At 51.1% G+C, this 16,544-nt stretch overlaps 6 protein-coding genes across 6 annotated transcripts; 3 read left to right on the forward strand and 3 right to left on the reverse strand.

Annotated features, from left to right (window-relative positions):
- Window positions 1-450: 450 nt before the first annotated feature.
- On the reverse strand, window positions 451-1,023 carry AA0111_g4994 (hypothetical protein; the record flags this gene model as incomplete). Its single annotated transcript, XM_028651056.1, has 1 exon — window positions 451-1,023. One exon carries the CDS (start codon window positions 1,021-1,023, stop codon window positions 451-453), a length of 573 nt encoding a protein of 190 aa, XP_028507432.1.
- A 2,859-nt stretch (window positions 1,024-3,882) lies between these two features.
- On the forward strand, window positions 3,883-4,515 carry AA0111_g4995 (hypothetical protein; the record flags this gene model as incomplete). The annotated part of the gene is made up of 2 exons (XM_028651057.1): window positions 3,883-3,921; window positions 3,973-4,515. The coding sequence occupies 2 exons, from the start codon at window positions 3,883-3,885 to the stop codon at window positions 4,513-4,515; spliced, it is 582 nt and encodes a 193-aa protein (XP_028507433.1).
- A 284-nt stretch (window positions 4,516-4,799) lies between these two features.
- On the forward strand, window positions 4,800-5,048 carry AA0111_g4996 (hypothetical protein; the record flags this gene model as incomplete). The annotated part of the gene is made up of 1 exon (XM_028651058.1): window positions 4,800-5,048. The coding sequence occupies one exon, from the start codon at window positions 4,800-4,802 to the stop codon at window positions 5,046-5,048; it is 249 nt and encodes an 82-aa protein (XP_028507434.1).
- A 420-nt stretch (window positions 5,049-5,468) lies between these two features.
- Window positions 5,469-7,811, forward strand: AA0111_g4997 (Beta-glucan synthesis-associated protein; the record flags this gene model as incomplete). Its single annotated transcript, XM_028651059.1, has 1 exon — window positions 5,469-7,811. One exon carries the CDS (start codon window positions 5,469-5,471, stop codon window positions 7,809-7,811), a length of 2,343 nt encoding a protein of 780 aa, XP_028507435.1.
- A 684-nt stretch (window positions 7,812-8,495) lies between these two features.
- Window positions 8,496-9,953, reverse strand: AA0111_g4998 (hypothetical protein; the record flags this gene model as incomplete). Its single annotated transcript, XM_028651060.1, has 2 exons — window positions 8,496-9,724; window positions 9,779-9,953. 2 exons carry the CDS (start codon window positions 9,951-9,953, stop codon window positions 8,496-8,498), a joined length of 1,404 nt encoding a protein of 467 aa, XP_028507436.1.
- A 944-nt stretch (window positions 9,954-10,897) lies between these two features.
- Window positions 10,898-14,449, reverse strand: AA0111_g4999 (Regulator of nonsense transcripts 2; the record flags this gene model as incomplete). Its single annotated transcript, XM_028651061.1, has 1 exon — window positions 10,898-14,449. One exon carries the CDS (start codon window positions 14,447-14,449, stop codon window positions 10,898-10,900), a length of 3,552 nt encoding a protein of 1,183 aa, XP_028507437.1.
- Between the last annotated feature and the right edge of the window lie 2,095 nt (window positions 14,450-16,544).

Raw genomic sequence — 16,544 nt, forward strand, 5'->3', positions numbered from 1 at the left:
GCGTGGGAGCAATGGGTAGCAGCGTTGTCATAGTGGGCTTGTGGTGAGGCGCAAGCTCGCTGGGGCTCACCCGATGCACGGAGAATCGGTGATGAGTAGGTGTGCGAGAACCAATCTGGTGAAAGAGATAAATTTAGCCGTTCAACCGCTCGTGTGGTAAGACTAACCGACTACATCTCTGAACGCCACGAGCCTGGTTGCATCACTTGGAATAGTGTACATACCAGGATTCTCGTGGAAAATGTAGTAAACACGTTTCTTGGCTAATACAGAAGGTCGCTCATAGCATGGGGCTGCAAGCAGAACGGACACTGCAGGTAGGAAGAGAAAACAGCGACAAAAACGGTAATACTGATAGAAATATGTACTGTGTGATACACACATCGCAGAGCGCCAATGCACCGTGGGTGTACATCGTCAAGTGTAACAATAGCATCGCTATGGAATAGGTCAGCCCTCCCAGACTGGTGCATAACTTGTCGCTGCATTCAAGTCGTACAAAAACGGTGCTGATGTAGGGACCGTCATGTCGGTGACAGTAGGTATGTAAAACGTCGATTCAGGTTGAATTGAGTCCAGGTCATTTCCGAATTGGTACTGGGCTGAAGAGGCCATCCCGCCGAGATGTGATACTGATTCGTCTAGCTTGTATTGCAGTAGATCCGGGAGGTCATAAAGAGACCATGGTACCTGCGCTGTTGGCACCATGTTTGTGGAGTTTGGTACAACCCATCTCTCCGGTGGAAAACCCGCAGCACTAACTTCGAACTCAACTCCATCTAACATGTGGATTTCATCAAACCACGAATCATCGTACTGGTGATAATCCAGATCGTTCAATACGGATACGTGTTCGTAAAGGGTGACTGGGCTGGGTGTCTGTGGTGATATAGCGCCTAGGTGGAGATGATTGTCCGCATCCATAGGCCGCACGAAGATGCTCGGGTCATACATGGGGCCGTCTACATGAGCATAGCAGTTGTAAGAAGCTTGTGGCCCTTGCGATAGGATCGGGGCGAGCATAGGAAAGTTCGGAAGTCCTGACTCCTGACATCTAGATGTTGCGGTACTTTCGGAATCAACATAAGGTGTGGCAGAGGTAATTCCAGGCTCTTTGGAAACAGGTAAGCTAACAGACGAGACATGTAAGTGTCGATTTGAGATAGCTTTGGCAGCAGGATATCTCGGTAATCTAGGTTGTTTCTTGACGCTTGATCGACCGTGGTTGTCTGATGTGCGACGAGTGGATCTCGGTTGACATTTGATACCTTTAGTGATGCACCGAGAGCATGAAGGTGACTATGAAGTGTTAGTGTTGGGAAATTCGGTCAGGCGGAATATACGCGATTCTCACATACCGCTTTGTTGCACTTAGTCTTTGCTTTGGCGCATGTAACGCATGCGATCGCTCTTCTCGACGGCATTCTAGCGTACGGGTTGTGTTGCTGAGGCTGAGTAGATACGTGAAAAGACGAGCCTCGTGAAGCAATGGAGGTCATTACATCCATCGCGTTCGAATGTTTGGTTCGGTGGGAGAAATTGAACTGTTGTATGCCGCATGTGCCCACTGTTGTCACTGTACGCTTCGAGTCAACGTTGGAAAGGGACAGCCAACCGATCAAAAGTGCGAGCGTTTTGAATAAAATATGCTGAAGCTCAGGAATTGTTCAGGAGCTTGTCGACTGAGCCGTGTTGGACTTGTTCATCTTAGAGAGTCGGACAGAACGAGGATTAAGAGATTCACTCAATGACTGATTGTCTACGACGTTCGGCTTGCGTGATGCTAAGCTTCGGGCTAAGATATTCATCTTCTGCCGAAAATCCTACATAGCAAAGGGGCCGTTCCAGTACCAATGAGGCGTTGTCCACAGGGCTGGAAGCTGAGCCAGAGTATCTTGGAGTAGTTTAGCTAGATGTGGCTACTGGGAGCAGCTAGCACGATACGCCACCTCGGACGTGCCTTGGACGCATAGCGATGGTGGATAGTGCCTCAGCGGGTGAGTAGTAACAAGGGTGTTCTGCGTGCTGACAGGACCCGCGCTGTTGGGCTTCGGTATATCCACGACGACAGACCGTACACAACTTGTGGTGTGGCTCGAGCCTTACCAGTCCGGGTGATTGGCTGAGTACGTATTCATCTCAAACGTGTGCCTAGTGCGATTCGTTGCACTGAAATCTGAAATAAAGCTCAACCATATGGATTGACTGGTAGTCAGTAGGCACATGTAAGCTGGAATCAAACAGGTTCGTATGCAATACCCCTCGTTATCCTAGCATCAAAAACGTTATCAGCGATATCCCCATCCAGGCGCAAGGTAGTCTTGCGGACGCCTACATAAGGAGAGCGGATAGAGATCAGGGCTGGAAAGTCGGTGGCGAGGCGTCGTGGTGCCTCGTACAAGGCTATTGTTGTAGATATAAGCTAATGACGCGAACGGACTATGGCAAGTGGCGCATTGTAGCAAGGTTGCATCGTGTGCCCCCTGCTTTGTATGGAGTGAGGCCATGGCAGCCTTAAGACGCTTAGTGTGGCAGGCTCTTGCAAGCTGTTTCTTTGTGGAGGAGCGATATCGGCGACGATGTTGATCGACATGGTAGCAATGTATGGTGTTTCACTCGTGAACGCGGCGCGGCCGGGAGGCTGGGTTGCTCCACGTCATTTTCCGAAAGGTGCACGGAGCGTTTTTGAAAACCAACTCAACAGCTGCACGAGGCACGCCAGACGAAAACCTTCCCATAAACATAATCCCGAACAGAGTCACAATCATTTCCTAGAAGGCTTTGGTCTCTCATACAGATTCCCACAGATACACAAAAAAGGAAGTCGGTTCTTGTAGTGACAACATGTAGACATTTCCCCGATTTGTGATTGACACCAACACACGACCTCGGACAGGAAACAGAGCATCTACAGGATCGCAGATTCGTCCTCCAGGATTCAGGGCTTGAAAAATTCCTGTTGTGGTTGCTCTATCATAAGCCAACTATGATTAGGATTGCTGCGCGTAAAGACAGACCTTTCCGGAACGATCGGCGTCCGGAAGTTCACTTGTGAGCAGTGCCCATAATACCCAGATGTAGTTATAGACGCAGATGCTCTATCGTTACGAAGGATTCGAGCGGTGAGCTAACAAGTGTCCGAAAGGTAAACTAAAGTTGACCAACATGGGGCCATTGCATGAGCACAGCTTATGTGGGAACTTCTTTCCTAAGAGTCATCATCTTCAGACTTAGTCGCTTCTGAATACAATTGGTTGTAGATTTGCGACTCCCATGACAATGGGGTTTCATCATGCGTTTTGCATACCGTTTTGCCAGCCACCATCAGAAACCTCTGCAGACCGCAGCTTCCCATCACGTATAGCTGCAGGAACGAGCAGCGAGGAGCCGAGAGTGGAACCCAACACGTCATATATAGATGGAATTGTACGCAAAGAGATACGGGTATCTATCGAAACCGTGGTAGCTATACATATCTGAATGTTAACGGTCACTAGAGGGTGCTCGCACGAGTAGGGACTAGCACATTTGCAGCTTAGTCGACCGGGCACATCTGCATCGCGCCTGCCTCTGCATCACGCACATCCTCCAGGGTCCGCAGTTTCAACCAATCTCATCAACTGCTCCATTCACGCTATCAACTGTATCACTACATCAATTTTTGAGTATCCTAGGGACATCAAGAGCATGGCAGGACGAGGAATCAGCGAGCTGTACCCTGCTAGATTTCTCGCAGAAAGCGCCCACCCCGAGAAAACCTCGAATCCTCCTGACCTTCTCATCTTAAATCAGCCAATAGCCCACTTCACTGCATTTTTACGTCTTTGGAAACACACTGGCTTTCGCATATGTGCCGATGGCGGCGCCAATAGACTTTTCGATATGCTGAAAGATGATTTGATCCAGCAGCGCGAACAATACGTGAGTAGAATTGTGGTTTGTAATGTTAATATCAGTTGCTGATATTTGTAGCTACCCGATATGATTCATGGGGACTTGGACTCGTTACGCGATGATGTACGTGAGTACTACGAAGCACGAGGTGTTCCTGTGTTACGAGACCGTGACCAGTACAGCACAGATTTTGGAAAATGCATGCAAAAAATTTCGTTGCGTATTACTTCCTCGGCTGTGCAAGATGTCATTGTTCTTGGTACCTTGGGTGGGAGGGTTGACCAGGGCCTTGGACTCTTGAACGAAATGTACAGGGAACAGACTCAACATACCGACCTGCGTTTATGGCTATTCTCCGAGTCCAGTCTGAGTTTTGTGCTGAAGAGCGGAGAGACTCTGCTAAGAGGGATCCAAGAAAGTGGCACTTTCACAGAGAACGTGGGGTTTCTTCCTATATATGGGCCAGCGGTTATCTCTACCGAAGGGCTAGAGTGGGATGTCAAGGAGTGGGACACGCAAATGGGTGGCCAGGTCAGTACGAGCAACCACGTTAAAGCGAACGATGTAAGAGTCGAGACGGACGCGCCGATACTGTTCACGATAGAAACGGCGCCTTTGTGATATGATGGAAATATGTACGCGTACAGCATGCACGTTTTCCGGTATCGTGCTACATGCGGACTTGACATGCTTGCGACTTATCAAAAGAGAAATGCACGTACTGGTTGCCTCGTGCTAAGTGTACAAGCACACCGTTATTGTGTAACGTCTCAAGTATCTTCAGAGGTTGTCCGTCTCGAGGATAGTGGATCAGGGCTGTCATGAGGTAAGCGTGTTACTGATCTATCGTGCCTTCCACGGTTCGAGCAATCGGAACGAAGTACGACATGCGAGTCTAATACATCATGAATTGGGGACTCTTCTCCGGTCGCGACGGTGATGGCACTTTTTCAGTCCTAAACAGCAGAGTTGTGCCAGCAACGGTCCGGGTGTGGTGGAAGCATGAGGAGAGTCCGACGCGCAACACAGCACAGGCGCAGGGAACGGTTCCTGCCTATCTTCGGGACTGCGACAGCTACATGTTGGCTACCGTTGGGGAAGCTGTGATTGGCTTTGTGGTCGTCAATTCGCCTTCACCATCAAAGCTGCTATAGGCTTGTATTCCCACTCAAACAATCAACGCGCTTGCCAGGCCAACATCGCTACTCACTGTTGCTACCACTGGACCCCTTGGAAGTTATTTCGCTCACGTTCACGACTTTCCCTCCCGCAAGCACCCCGCTCTCTGTGTTGCTCACTTACAGCTGCTATATCCACTCCTCACGTCCCACCGCGTCAAAGCTCTCCGACTAGCAACTTACCCTTCGACGTCAGGCACCGTACGCTCGCGGCTCTTCACCTCCAGATATCTTCTGCTCGCCCATTCTATACGATACATAGCAAAGCGTTCTATCGACAAAAACACTACTAACGACGTCGCAGTTGGTGTGAGCTGCACAACATAGGGCCGGCTGTGGGGCAAACCGCCGGCGCGTACACCATTCGGTCGCTCGTTGCCCAAAGAAGCGGGGCCAATGGCGTCCATACGAAGGGTCGCTTCGTACACATCCTCGGAATACTCAGAATCACCACAAAGTCGAGATGAGCAGCCCAGACGGTCGTCGTCGAGCTCAGGTGTAGAACGGGAAGTTGCGTTTCCCCACAACACTAACACAGAAGGAGTATCTGAGCAAGCAGGAGCAGCCGAAAAGCCACTGATTAGCCATTCGAGCGGCAGTCAGAGTCCGGCTTCTGATCATGGATTCGATTTCGGCATCCTCCCGTCGGCAGAGCGCTCCTCCTCCCCCTTGCCCTTCGCGCCTATTGTGCCTTCGCCGCTTGCAAACTCCAGATCGGCGAGCCATGAAAGCTCAGAAGGGAACGATATGCTCTCGAGCGATGAGACGCAGACGAAGAAGAATCGACCGCGCACCACGGCGGGTCGGCTTCACTTGCGCCTTCCGCCCCGGACTCACCTGAGAACACCAAAGGCGAGGAGTACAACAGACTTGTCAAGCCAAGCACCTCGCTCTCCTGGCACCCCACTCACGTTACAAGACCTGGGCACCGACTACACTCGCTATTTCAATCCCTTCTCAGACGCCGCCACTAGTACTCCTAGCCGTAGTCGAAGGACTTCCTTGTCAGAACGTCGGTCTTACGGTAGGCTGGGTGTGGACTCGCGCACCACCACTCCGCCGCCCTGTTTACCGCTGACCAATCCGTTTCTTACGCCCAATGACTCTGCGACGGGACTCAATGAAAATGCTCATGACCTGTACGACACAAAGAAGAATGTGTCCTTTATTGACGATAGGTTGACGGCGCCATACGAGGAAAAGGGAATGGCCTCTTGGCCACTAGTATGCGATCAAGAGGAAGCTGACGATGAAATGCACATGCCTCGCGATGATGATGACATCAAGTTCAAACCCAGGATACGCGACCATTTCACAAGAGACAGCATCATGTCCACCATCGGCTTAGCGTTTATGATATGTGGGCTACTATTTATATTTGTCGGACTTCCAGTGCTTTCCGCAGTAGGCATTATCGATTATAATTCAGCCTACGGCATGCCGCTGAGTATGTTTCCTAATCCATGGAGGCCTCAAATCTGGGCAATAGTCAACAACAAAAGATATCCACTTTTGGAGAATATACGTAAGGGCCTGATCGACCCGGACACACCCGACTCTGTGAAAACAAGAACTGGGGAGTTCGGCGACGAATACGTGCTGGTTTTCAGCGACGAGTTCAACGACAACAATCGTACGTTCTACGAAGGAGACGACCCGTACTTCTATGCACCCAACGTGTGGTATGGTGCGACGCAGGATATTGAATGGTACGATCCGGATGCTGTTACCACCCACGACGGCACACTCCAGCTGCGCTTAGAAGAGTTCTTCAATCACGGCCTCAAGTTTCGGTCTGGAATGCTGAACAGTTGGAACCAGCTGTGCTTCAAAGGTGGCATCTTCGAAGTCTCAGTATCACTACCAGGTCCAGCCGGTGTACAAGGACTTTGGCCTGGTGCGTGGACGATGGGCAACCTCGGCCGGCCAGGCTACTTGAGTACAACCGATGGCCTGTGGCCCTACACTTACCAAGCTTGCGACGCTGGCATCACGCCCAACCAATCTAGCCCTGACGGCCTGTCTCACTTGCCTGGACAACGACTGAACTCGTGCACCTGCCCTGGTGAGGATCATCCAACGCCAGGGACGGGAAGAGGAGTGCCAGAGATCGATATCATTGAGGTGGGTGCCACATCAGGCTACCCAGGTCCAAATGGTCTTCCAATAGCGACACAAAGCTATCAAGTTGCGCCATTCGATATCTGGTACTATCCAAATTACAACTACACGGCGTTGCCAGACCTTCGTTACAGTGGACTCAACACTTACTCCGGCGGAGCCTTCCAACAGGCCATCTCTGCCACCACGATACTGAACAAAGATTGGTTCGATAACAAGCAGTATCAACGGTTCTCTTTCGAGTATGTTCCAGGAGAAGGCAAAGATGCTTATATATCCTGGAAAGTGGGCGACCAAACAATGTTTATCATGGACGGGCGCGCTATAGGACCAAACGGCAACATCCAGGCCCGCCAAATCGCGCAGGAACCATTATCACTCATTCTAAACATGGGTCTCAGTAATTCGTGGACCTGGATCGACTGGAAGAACCTGGTTCTTCCTACTACCATACGTTTCGACTACGTGAGATGGTACCAGAAGAAAGGCGAGGAGATGGTTACGTGCGATCCCCCAGGCTTCGAGACTACAGACTACATCAAAAAGCATCCAAGAGCTTACAACAATCCTAACTTTACTGTATATATCTGCCTTGCTATCGTAAAGTCAGACAACTAACTTAAAGCAGTCATGGGATCAAACTGGTTACGACTGGCCAAAGCACAAGCTTAACAGCGAATGCTGACCTCTACGCCCTGAAACCAAAGGACGATAACGATTGACGAACTACCATGAGCACGAACCCCCGCAAGTTGCTTGGGGCATCTTCTGTTAGACCTTGTAATTGCACGACAGTATACGATTACTACGAAACGGCATACTCAAACCGCACAAATATGTCGAGAACAGGCACATGGCTGTTGTATGGGGACACGCGAACGATAGTGTTTCTGCGAGGGACACAGCATGGGACTGGTCTTGGCCATGTTTAGGCTATATGTATCATCCCTTGCATATGGGAAGGTTTATCGATTTTCGGCGGCATCATGCCATTCTGCAATTTTTGGTAGGTGTTTATACATAGCGTAGCGTAACGATAACTTTGGATGGAACGTACCCAACTTCTTGATAGTGGAATTGTTCATATGGCGCCTGCAGCAAACAGGGCTGAACCAGTGCATTGCTGGACAAAACGATTTCACAAGATTGAGGCGTTGTTCCTGAACGTTACGAAAAGTTGCGAAAAGAGAGGGGAAAACACATCGGCCAACTTCTTCGTAAGGTGATTGTAATTAGCATTGCAGACTCCAAGGGTGCTGTATATACAGCCCGTCCTCCAAAGGTCGATGCGGAACGCAATCCCTATACCTCCTCCTCCTCTACACAAGTAGCGTCCTTGCACTTCTTCTTATCGCAAACCTTGTGAAAGTCCTTGTGAGACTTTGCGCCCTTTCCAATGATTTTTCTAAACATTCCAAACTCGCAACTCGCACCGGGACCATCCTGGCAATCAGGAATTGGCCTTGGTGCAGAGTTAGCAATGAATCTTATATAGGTGCCTGGCTCGTCGCCATGAACGCCACCACGCTCGCAGGTCATCTTTTCCATACCAACGTGGCCAAGGAAGGGAATCAGGTCGCTCATCTTCCATGCACGCGTCCAGTTGATGTGGTCGGTGGGAAACTGCTCTGCGGCGTCGGAAGAGCTGTTGAATAACCCGAGAGCAGTGGCGATGAAAGGCGGGACTTCGCGATGAGTGAAACCGAGAAAGAAGCGCTGCTGATCGGGCCAGCCATCGCCGGGTGTGTCATGCTTTTCAATGTGTGCGAAAAGTTCAGATTGAGCCTGGAGCCACGGGAAACCGAGGTAAGGGGAGAGAGGGTTGAGAGGACCGACCATGTAGGCATATTTCAGGTCCCATGCGTACTCGTACGCCATCCATTCCGAGTCTGTGAATTGCTCGCAGAGGGGGCTTCGCTCGCCCTTAATAGCAGACTCGTAACCACACAGCATTTGGAAGCCGACAACATCCTTGGGCTCAAGCTTGAACGGTGTGTAAGGCGAGAGGCGATGCGCGACGCTAGCACCATAGAGATCGATGACCTTCTTCTGCTGCTTCTCACCAGGTTTCTTGGAGAAGTTTTTGCACGACTTGTGTGGAATCAAGCTCTCCATGCTTCCATTTGTGTTTTCCGTAATCCTGACGATCTCGATGTCGTCCTTTTGCGGGAACGCCTTGACAAAGTTCTCAGCCGTGTCAAACGTCCTGCTCTTCTTGTCTGCCAATATCCTCTTCGTGTCTGGGACGAGGTGATGGTATCGTTGCAACAAATGCTTGCCTACCAGCTCAGCATCCACAGCGCCAGAGGGCGTCAGTTCCTCCAACCTATCTTCCAAGATTGGGGACTGCCACTTCTCCATGAAGGCCAATGGGCCAGTCCATCCTTGGCGATGTTGTTCGAGCTTCCAGAGGAAAGGCTTGATGTATTCCTCGTATTCAGCGTCGTTGGAGTAGATGGCACCGTGTCGGATGATGTACGATGCGGCGGTGACGTTGCAGCCGATGGGAGGTTGGTGCTCGAGACCAAAACCTGTGTATGGAGTCAGATTGGGTTTATCCTGCAGCTTCAGAGAATGGTACACACCGACTGCATCAAAGTATGGCGAGATACCAGGGAGATGCAACAAAGGATCAAACTTGTAGTTTTGCGAATGGTCCAGAGGCCGAAGTGGTGATTGAGCTTGACTCTGGCTTTGGAGGAATGTCGGCAATGTTAAAGCCGAGGCTGATCCTACCAGCGCGAGCGCAAGAGACAGCATATTAGACATTAGACTTGTGATGCGAGCAATTGTGAGGTGTTGTCGCGAACCGATAATTATACCAGGTCAATTGACCTATGATGAAAGTTTTCGACACGGCATTTGCGCGGTTTTGACGTTTTGTTTTCAGTGACGTAGATGGTTCTGCAAGGTACGCGCTTCACTAGCGCGCCGCACCGATCGCGCATGCTAGGGGCTTGGACGTCGTCACTTATTCGCTGTTATCTATGAACGTGCATATTGTCTATAATCACACGGGGGACCAGATGCACTCAAGAAGAGACGAGCATGCAGTGAGTTTTACTGCACATGAAAGCGGATAGAAAAGCATAGATTAGAACGATGACTGTTTCAATTGCTATAGCCACGAACGTTTTTTTGAAGCAATGTACTGCCAGTGAAACGCTCATTCCCGCCACGAAGAGCCGTCACGTTCCTTATCCTGCCATATGCAGTGGGTAGGACAAGACATGTCGTTTGATAGGCATGTAGACAGACGCTGATCCATTGTCGCTCTTTCCCTGGCTCGAGCGTCGCCTGTCGCAAGCTTCGTTGTCGGAATATCCATATGTCGGCGTAGCAGACTCACCTGCTCCAACGGTACTCGCGCGCAAACTAAGACATTTCTAGTTCGTCAAAGCTATCTTTTCGCTTGGAGGATGAAGCTTCGATACCGGGTCGGTTGCTTGTCTTCAGGTAATACCTACCATTGGTGACATACTGTCGAAGCAGCAGTTGTAAGCATAGTGAGCTGTTGTGACGTTCGTATTGGATGCTAGCTGCAGCATCATAGATGATAATCATGTCCTAGAAGATCAGTCGCCCACGGAGGGCCTCGTAGTTAGCCTCGTGAAGATGAAGAGCGCTTCCGAAATGGTCGCGGATGATCAATGTCGACTGCAAGCGTTGTAGAGCTTGTGAGAAGCCTGGACTCGCACATCGTCTCAACGCTTCGATGTGAACACCGAAAGCGGTGTATGCATCGAAGCAGACGTTGCACCAGGCTCAGGGCGACTCTGCCGGGGAGAGGGTTGGGAGTCATACCAGTTGACATCTGACAGCTGTAGCTTCCGTGCACGCTGATTGCTGCGGTTTGCACCAGCTTTATCAAGGCGCGGCTGCGCGTATGGGTTCGGAGTCTTGTCCAGACCTTGAAAAGTTTCAGTACGTATTCTATTGGTATTAGGCGAGAGGGTGTAATGAAATGGTGAATCACCAGTCGTGTCATCAGCATCGTCGCGAGCTTCGTTGTAGTTTAAGACGAGGCTCTTGATTCGCTGTCGTTCTTCTGTATCTGCTTGCTGCTTGTTACGCATAGCGACAGCAAAGGTTGAGTCAGAGGGCAGGTCAATAGATCGGGTCTGCGTCCTGTTGCCGCGCTTGCTGAGCAACGAGAATTTCATCGTCTGCGAGGGAGCTGGTGCGACTGGAACGGGTACCTCGCTACCAACATCGTCAGCGCTCACCGGAGCCTCGCGAGCGCGACGCATTGGAAGTGGCACATCAAAGACAGGCTTGCGGTCATGCTTGCGGGACTCTGCACTTTCTGACATCAGCTTAGCAAGCTCACGATCGAACTCAGCATCAGCTTCTGGGTCGCGTTCGTCTTCCTGCCGTGTGACCACAATCTGCTCTTCTTCTTCGTCCGAAGATGTTTGTTTCATAGGCTCGTCATCGTCGGAGTCCTCATCTTCATCGCCAGATGACTTATCTCCTTCGCCGTCAGGCAATACAACGTCCTCGTCTTCGGCACCATCCAGGTCATCGTCCGATGCGGACATGTCGTCCTCGTCAGGCTCTACAGGTTTGTCGGCTGACGCTGTTTGGTAGTTCTGTTTGACGGCTTCTGCAAAGACACGTGAAGCTTCTTCCAGGTTGGTGACTATCTTCCACTGCGGTCTCACTAGGTTGAAAGCATCTTGCACGATGAACTCAACGTCCATCGGCAACGCCTCCTTGATGCACACGTAATACTGCAGGTACGTGAGAAAGAAGTCAAGCTTCTTCTTCGCCGCGCCTTTGTCGTAATACATGCCACAGGTCTCCAAGAGATTACAGACAAGGCGAATACGGAAATAATCGTCGGAAAGGTCCAGAGGGTTGTATCCTCCGGGCCGCGCATACCCACCTTCCCATCCGTAATTCAAAAGCTTGTACAGAGTGTCGAAAATGAGAGGCGAGTCGACTAACCGGTAGATGTACAATTCACCGAGGTACTTGACTTCTGAAATTCGGCGTTGGTTGAACTTGAAGTCGTTCAATTCTAATCCGAATGTGATAGATTCGAGAAGATCATCAATGACTGAGATGGCGAAGTCTTGGTGAAACCGATGGATTGTCCCCAGCATAACGGCTAGCAAGTGGATATTGCTGTACTTGATCTTCCCCGGCTTTGCAAAAACCTTATGGAGGAGATTGACTACCTCCTCTTCCTCCCAGTGCATCTTGCGTACCTGCTTAATGGTTTTGTCAAGCGTACGACGAGTCAGGTCTTGGTACATGATCTTGCGCAGGAAGAGCTCGACTGGTGTCCGTTCTTTCTGTTCGATTGCCGCACGCTCTGGCGGGTTTACGTAATACACAGCGTTCTCGATCAACATGCGCTCTTGTTGACCGATAACCTGAGCACCCTTCTTGCGTTGGAGGGTTTCTAGAAAAGAATGCATACGGGGAGAAGTTTCGGGGTTCCGAAGCAGATAACGTCCGCAGTTCTCTAATAGATTGCATATGATTTCGATGTTCATTCGTGAGAAGTCGTCAAGGCTGACTTTTAAACAGTGGAAGATGACATGCTCAGGAACGACACCGAACTTGGTCAACTCTGCAAGGTAGCGTACGTTCTGTGTTCGCACCTGTCCCAGGAAATCTTTCGACTTTCGCCGCTGCAGGCTTCTGAACTCGTCGTCGAGGTAGGATACCAGCCCCTGAGAAACGTCTGCCATGTATTTTCCGAGGGTTGCAATGAGTCTAGAGTATAGAGGGAGTAGATCGGATCGGCCCTTTGGAATCTCTTGTACAGCCTTGATGAGGCGGTTGCGGGAAGCTTTTGAGTTCAGAAAGCAAAAGTCCATGGCAGTCTGGTCGACAGCATCCTTTGTTGCAAGTTCTGGAAGGCGTGCCAATAGGGCATCGACCTGGGCTCCAACGGATTTGTTCGCGATAGCAGTAGATTGGTCCTCGCCATCGGCCGGTTTTGTGTCATTTATAGCGTCCGGTGCCTCCTTCTCGATTGCCTCAGGCTTCGCCTCAATTTTCTTGCCAACCTGTTCATCACCATCTGTCTTCTTCTTCTTAACTTCTTCAAGTAGGATACCAGGAACACGGTCCTTCAGGTCAATCAGATTTTCGTAGAAACGGCGCTCTTCCTCGTCTTCCCAGATGCCGGCGCCATCGCTTTGGCCACGCAGATATTCGCCCGCCTTGACCAGGCCAATAGCACCATCACCCGTGTTTGCGGAACTGTCTTTCTCTTTGAGATCTGGCATCTCTACACCCAAAGCGTCGGCGAGAATCTGCGCATTTGTCACCAATCGCTCTTGGGACTTCATCTGCTTCTCGTAGTTGGACTGGCGATCCTCGAAGACCTCGCCAGACTTGACGTACGCTTCGGCGTTCTTCCGGCCCTGGCTGAGTATGTGTTTCTGGTCGCGGAGGAGGTGCGTCTTGACATCTTCGAAGTAACGGGTAAGGATGTTCCTGAAACGCTGTTGCAAGTCTGAGGAGATTATGGGCGGATCTTGTTCCTCGTCTTCAGCGCCAGAAGCCTCCCCGTTTTTGTCTGCAGTTGTAGTCCCGTCCTCGTTCACAGTCTTGCGACCCTCTGCAGAAGATGGCTTGGCACCCAGTATATCCCAAGCAAAAGCCTTGACGAAGATGACGACGAGGGGTAGATTGACATGTTCGCGATCGTGTCCCAGCATGTCCTTTAGAACCTCGAGCGGAAAAGGCTCAGCGTCGGCATTATCAGCACGCGACTTTGTCTTCGTAGAGCCTTCCACGAGTTTGCCATTGTCTTTGGCCTTGCTCGCTTCCTCAGGCCGGGCTACGTCATCCAGGCTGCGCAGAACACCCACGAGCCAGAGTTCGGTGGCGACTCGTAAGAGGACGCGCTGGCGGGCCAGGCGCTCCTTCTCCTCACGCTCGCGTACTTCGGGTGCCAATGTCTTCAGGTGCGACTTGTCCGGTGTGGCTAGGCCCCTCCCAATATACCAACCAATGTATCCTGTGAACTCTGTCGGGCCGAAGCGTTGATGGAGAGCGCTGACAATTTCTACACCGGCAGCAATCTCTCCAGGAGTCTTGAGCTTGCACAGGCCTTCGTAACAGGCGGAGATAATTTCGGACAGATATTTATGGAGGGACAGGGCGCGGATTTCTTGGAGGAACTGCGCTTGAGCGGCTGCGTTTACGGCGGTTCGCAGGCGTTTGATGAAGGCCGTATTCTTTTTCATGGACGAGTCGAGGGAGGCCTGCACGGCGAAGATGTCTGTGTACATGGTCAGCATAAGGGCTGCGACTGCAGCTATTCTTGGCCCATGTACCTTGGTGGCCATCCCATGCGCGTATGTTTAATTCACGAAGCTCGCCTAGACGTTTTTAGCATTTCTTTGCCGCACACAGCGTGGACACATACGCTTCCTGTGCCTCTCCATGGTGGAGTAGGCGATGCCGCAGTGGTGGAGGGGCGGTAGATAGCACGGATACGGTTATGATACGCGCACATGGAAGGTGGGAAATATATCAGGCGCAGTTGCTGCTTGCATTTGTTCGGGCTCGGTGAGACAAGCTCGAGTGAGAGCGTGCGTATTTGCGACTCTGGCAATGTCGCTGTCGAGAGGCTTCTTGTCGACGTTGCGGGTGGTTTGGTGAATTGTACCTGCAGTGAGTTCGCTCACGCATCGAAGCATCCGTGCGTCACCAAATGTCCCGCGGTTCAGACGAGGTGAATGACTAAGCCGAAATTGGCTTCTCCACACCAGAGTGCCCCTCAAACCGACTTTATCTGTATACATCGAGACATTACCTGCTAGTCACGATTCGACAACCAGTCTAACATCACTATACATTGGTGTTCTGATAATGCGGGTTCCAACGATGCACTTTGCGCAGCTCAACAATCCGAGTCAGTCATCGCTGAGACATGAATTGTCGTACCCAGGTAGACCTTTTCCAAGATTCACCACCAAGATCAAGTACCGACACAAGCAATGAGCGTCATGCTGTTTCTCTACATGACATTCGATATCACACTTAGACGAAGACATCTTCAATTTGAGCTTTACCCGTAGTTCAGCCCTGTGGCGCTTTTATAGATGGAGAACTGGGAGCGAAAACGGTTACCTAGCTTCAAACTCTAACAATTCACCCCTGAGAATCGTCGCATGGCGCATTCTTTCGTCCTTGACTGGTCAACAGACGCACTAGAAAGCAAAATATCGTAGGCCTCAGGTTGCAGCTCAGGGGTCCGCTACGAAATCGCATGTCGATATGCCGCGGCGCTATTGCGGAATGTCGGTAAGCGCACTCGTCTCAACAGCGGCGATTCATGTGCGACACGGGCGTGTAAGATTGACATACGAGCCATGATCCCAGTCCTTCCAGAAGGAATGTCGAACATGGGGCAGCTCAACCGCATGTGTACACCGCTGTAAACAAGTCAACAATGCTAGACGTGCAGATGGCGATCCGTAACCGTTGGGCCGACAGCAAACAAGATTGAACAGCGTGGTAGCGAAAAGGATCAGCGCCTTGTCGTGCGCGGGTCAGGAAAAGCAGGTCCGAAACTACGGGACGACGCCGGTGCGCAACGACATTATCGATTGCGAGCCGTCCTCAGTCTCAGCGGAAGTGGGTTGGCGAGATCTATTCAAGGAAATATGGCAAAGACTGGCTCCAGTGCTGCAACGTTGACGTTGCTATATGCGATATGACGAGCGGGCGGTCCACCAAGCTGTGGAACATGCAAAAATTCATGATTACCGGTACGGACGGAAGCGGCACAGGTTTTCTCCTGTCAGTGTCCATGGATGTTGGGGGCCGCCGTCGCCGTTTCGTGCTTTTTGGAGCGGGTCAGCCTGGCATACCCACCGTGAGCTCGTATTCTCGTCGAGTATTTTCCTAGCGCTCGCAGCTCCAAGACTTGTGGAAGGAGAGGGAATAGGAAATAGGGATGAGGGGATACGGCTTCTTTTTCGCGACAGCCACCAGCCATAGACCAATGTGACAACCAAGCCTCTACCGCGATGTTCTGGGGCCGCTCGTGAGGAGTACGAGCGGCATCAAGGGCGTGGTGCCATTATTGGTTGGAGATGTCTCTAGGACAGTGAGCGATGCCGACCCCTGAACGCCCGGCGTCCACGCGAAGCTACCAGATGGCTTGGCAATGAAAGGCCACCAGCTGCATTGCATTGAAGGCGAATTTCCAACCACCATGGTGCCACGTCAAGCGAGAGCTGGAGACTCATCCTGCCGGACGAGACAGAATTTGTCCTTGAACACGGAGGCAGCGACAGTGCTGCGGCTCTCGATGCTCTTGATCGTGCCTCAAACACGCAGGCCAAAAAGGCTCATCTATCTGTGATGAGAAACATG

The sequence above is a fragment of the Alternaria arborescens genome, assembly GCF_004154835.1.
Source record: "Alternaria arborescens strain FERA 675 chromosome Unknown contig_9, whole genome shotgun sequence".
Classification (NCBI taxonomy): domain Eukaryota; kingdom Fungi; phylum Ascomycota; class Dothideomycetes; order Pleosporales; family Pleosporaceae; genus Alternaria; species Alternaria arborescens.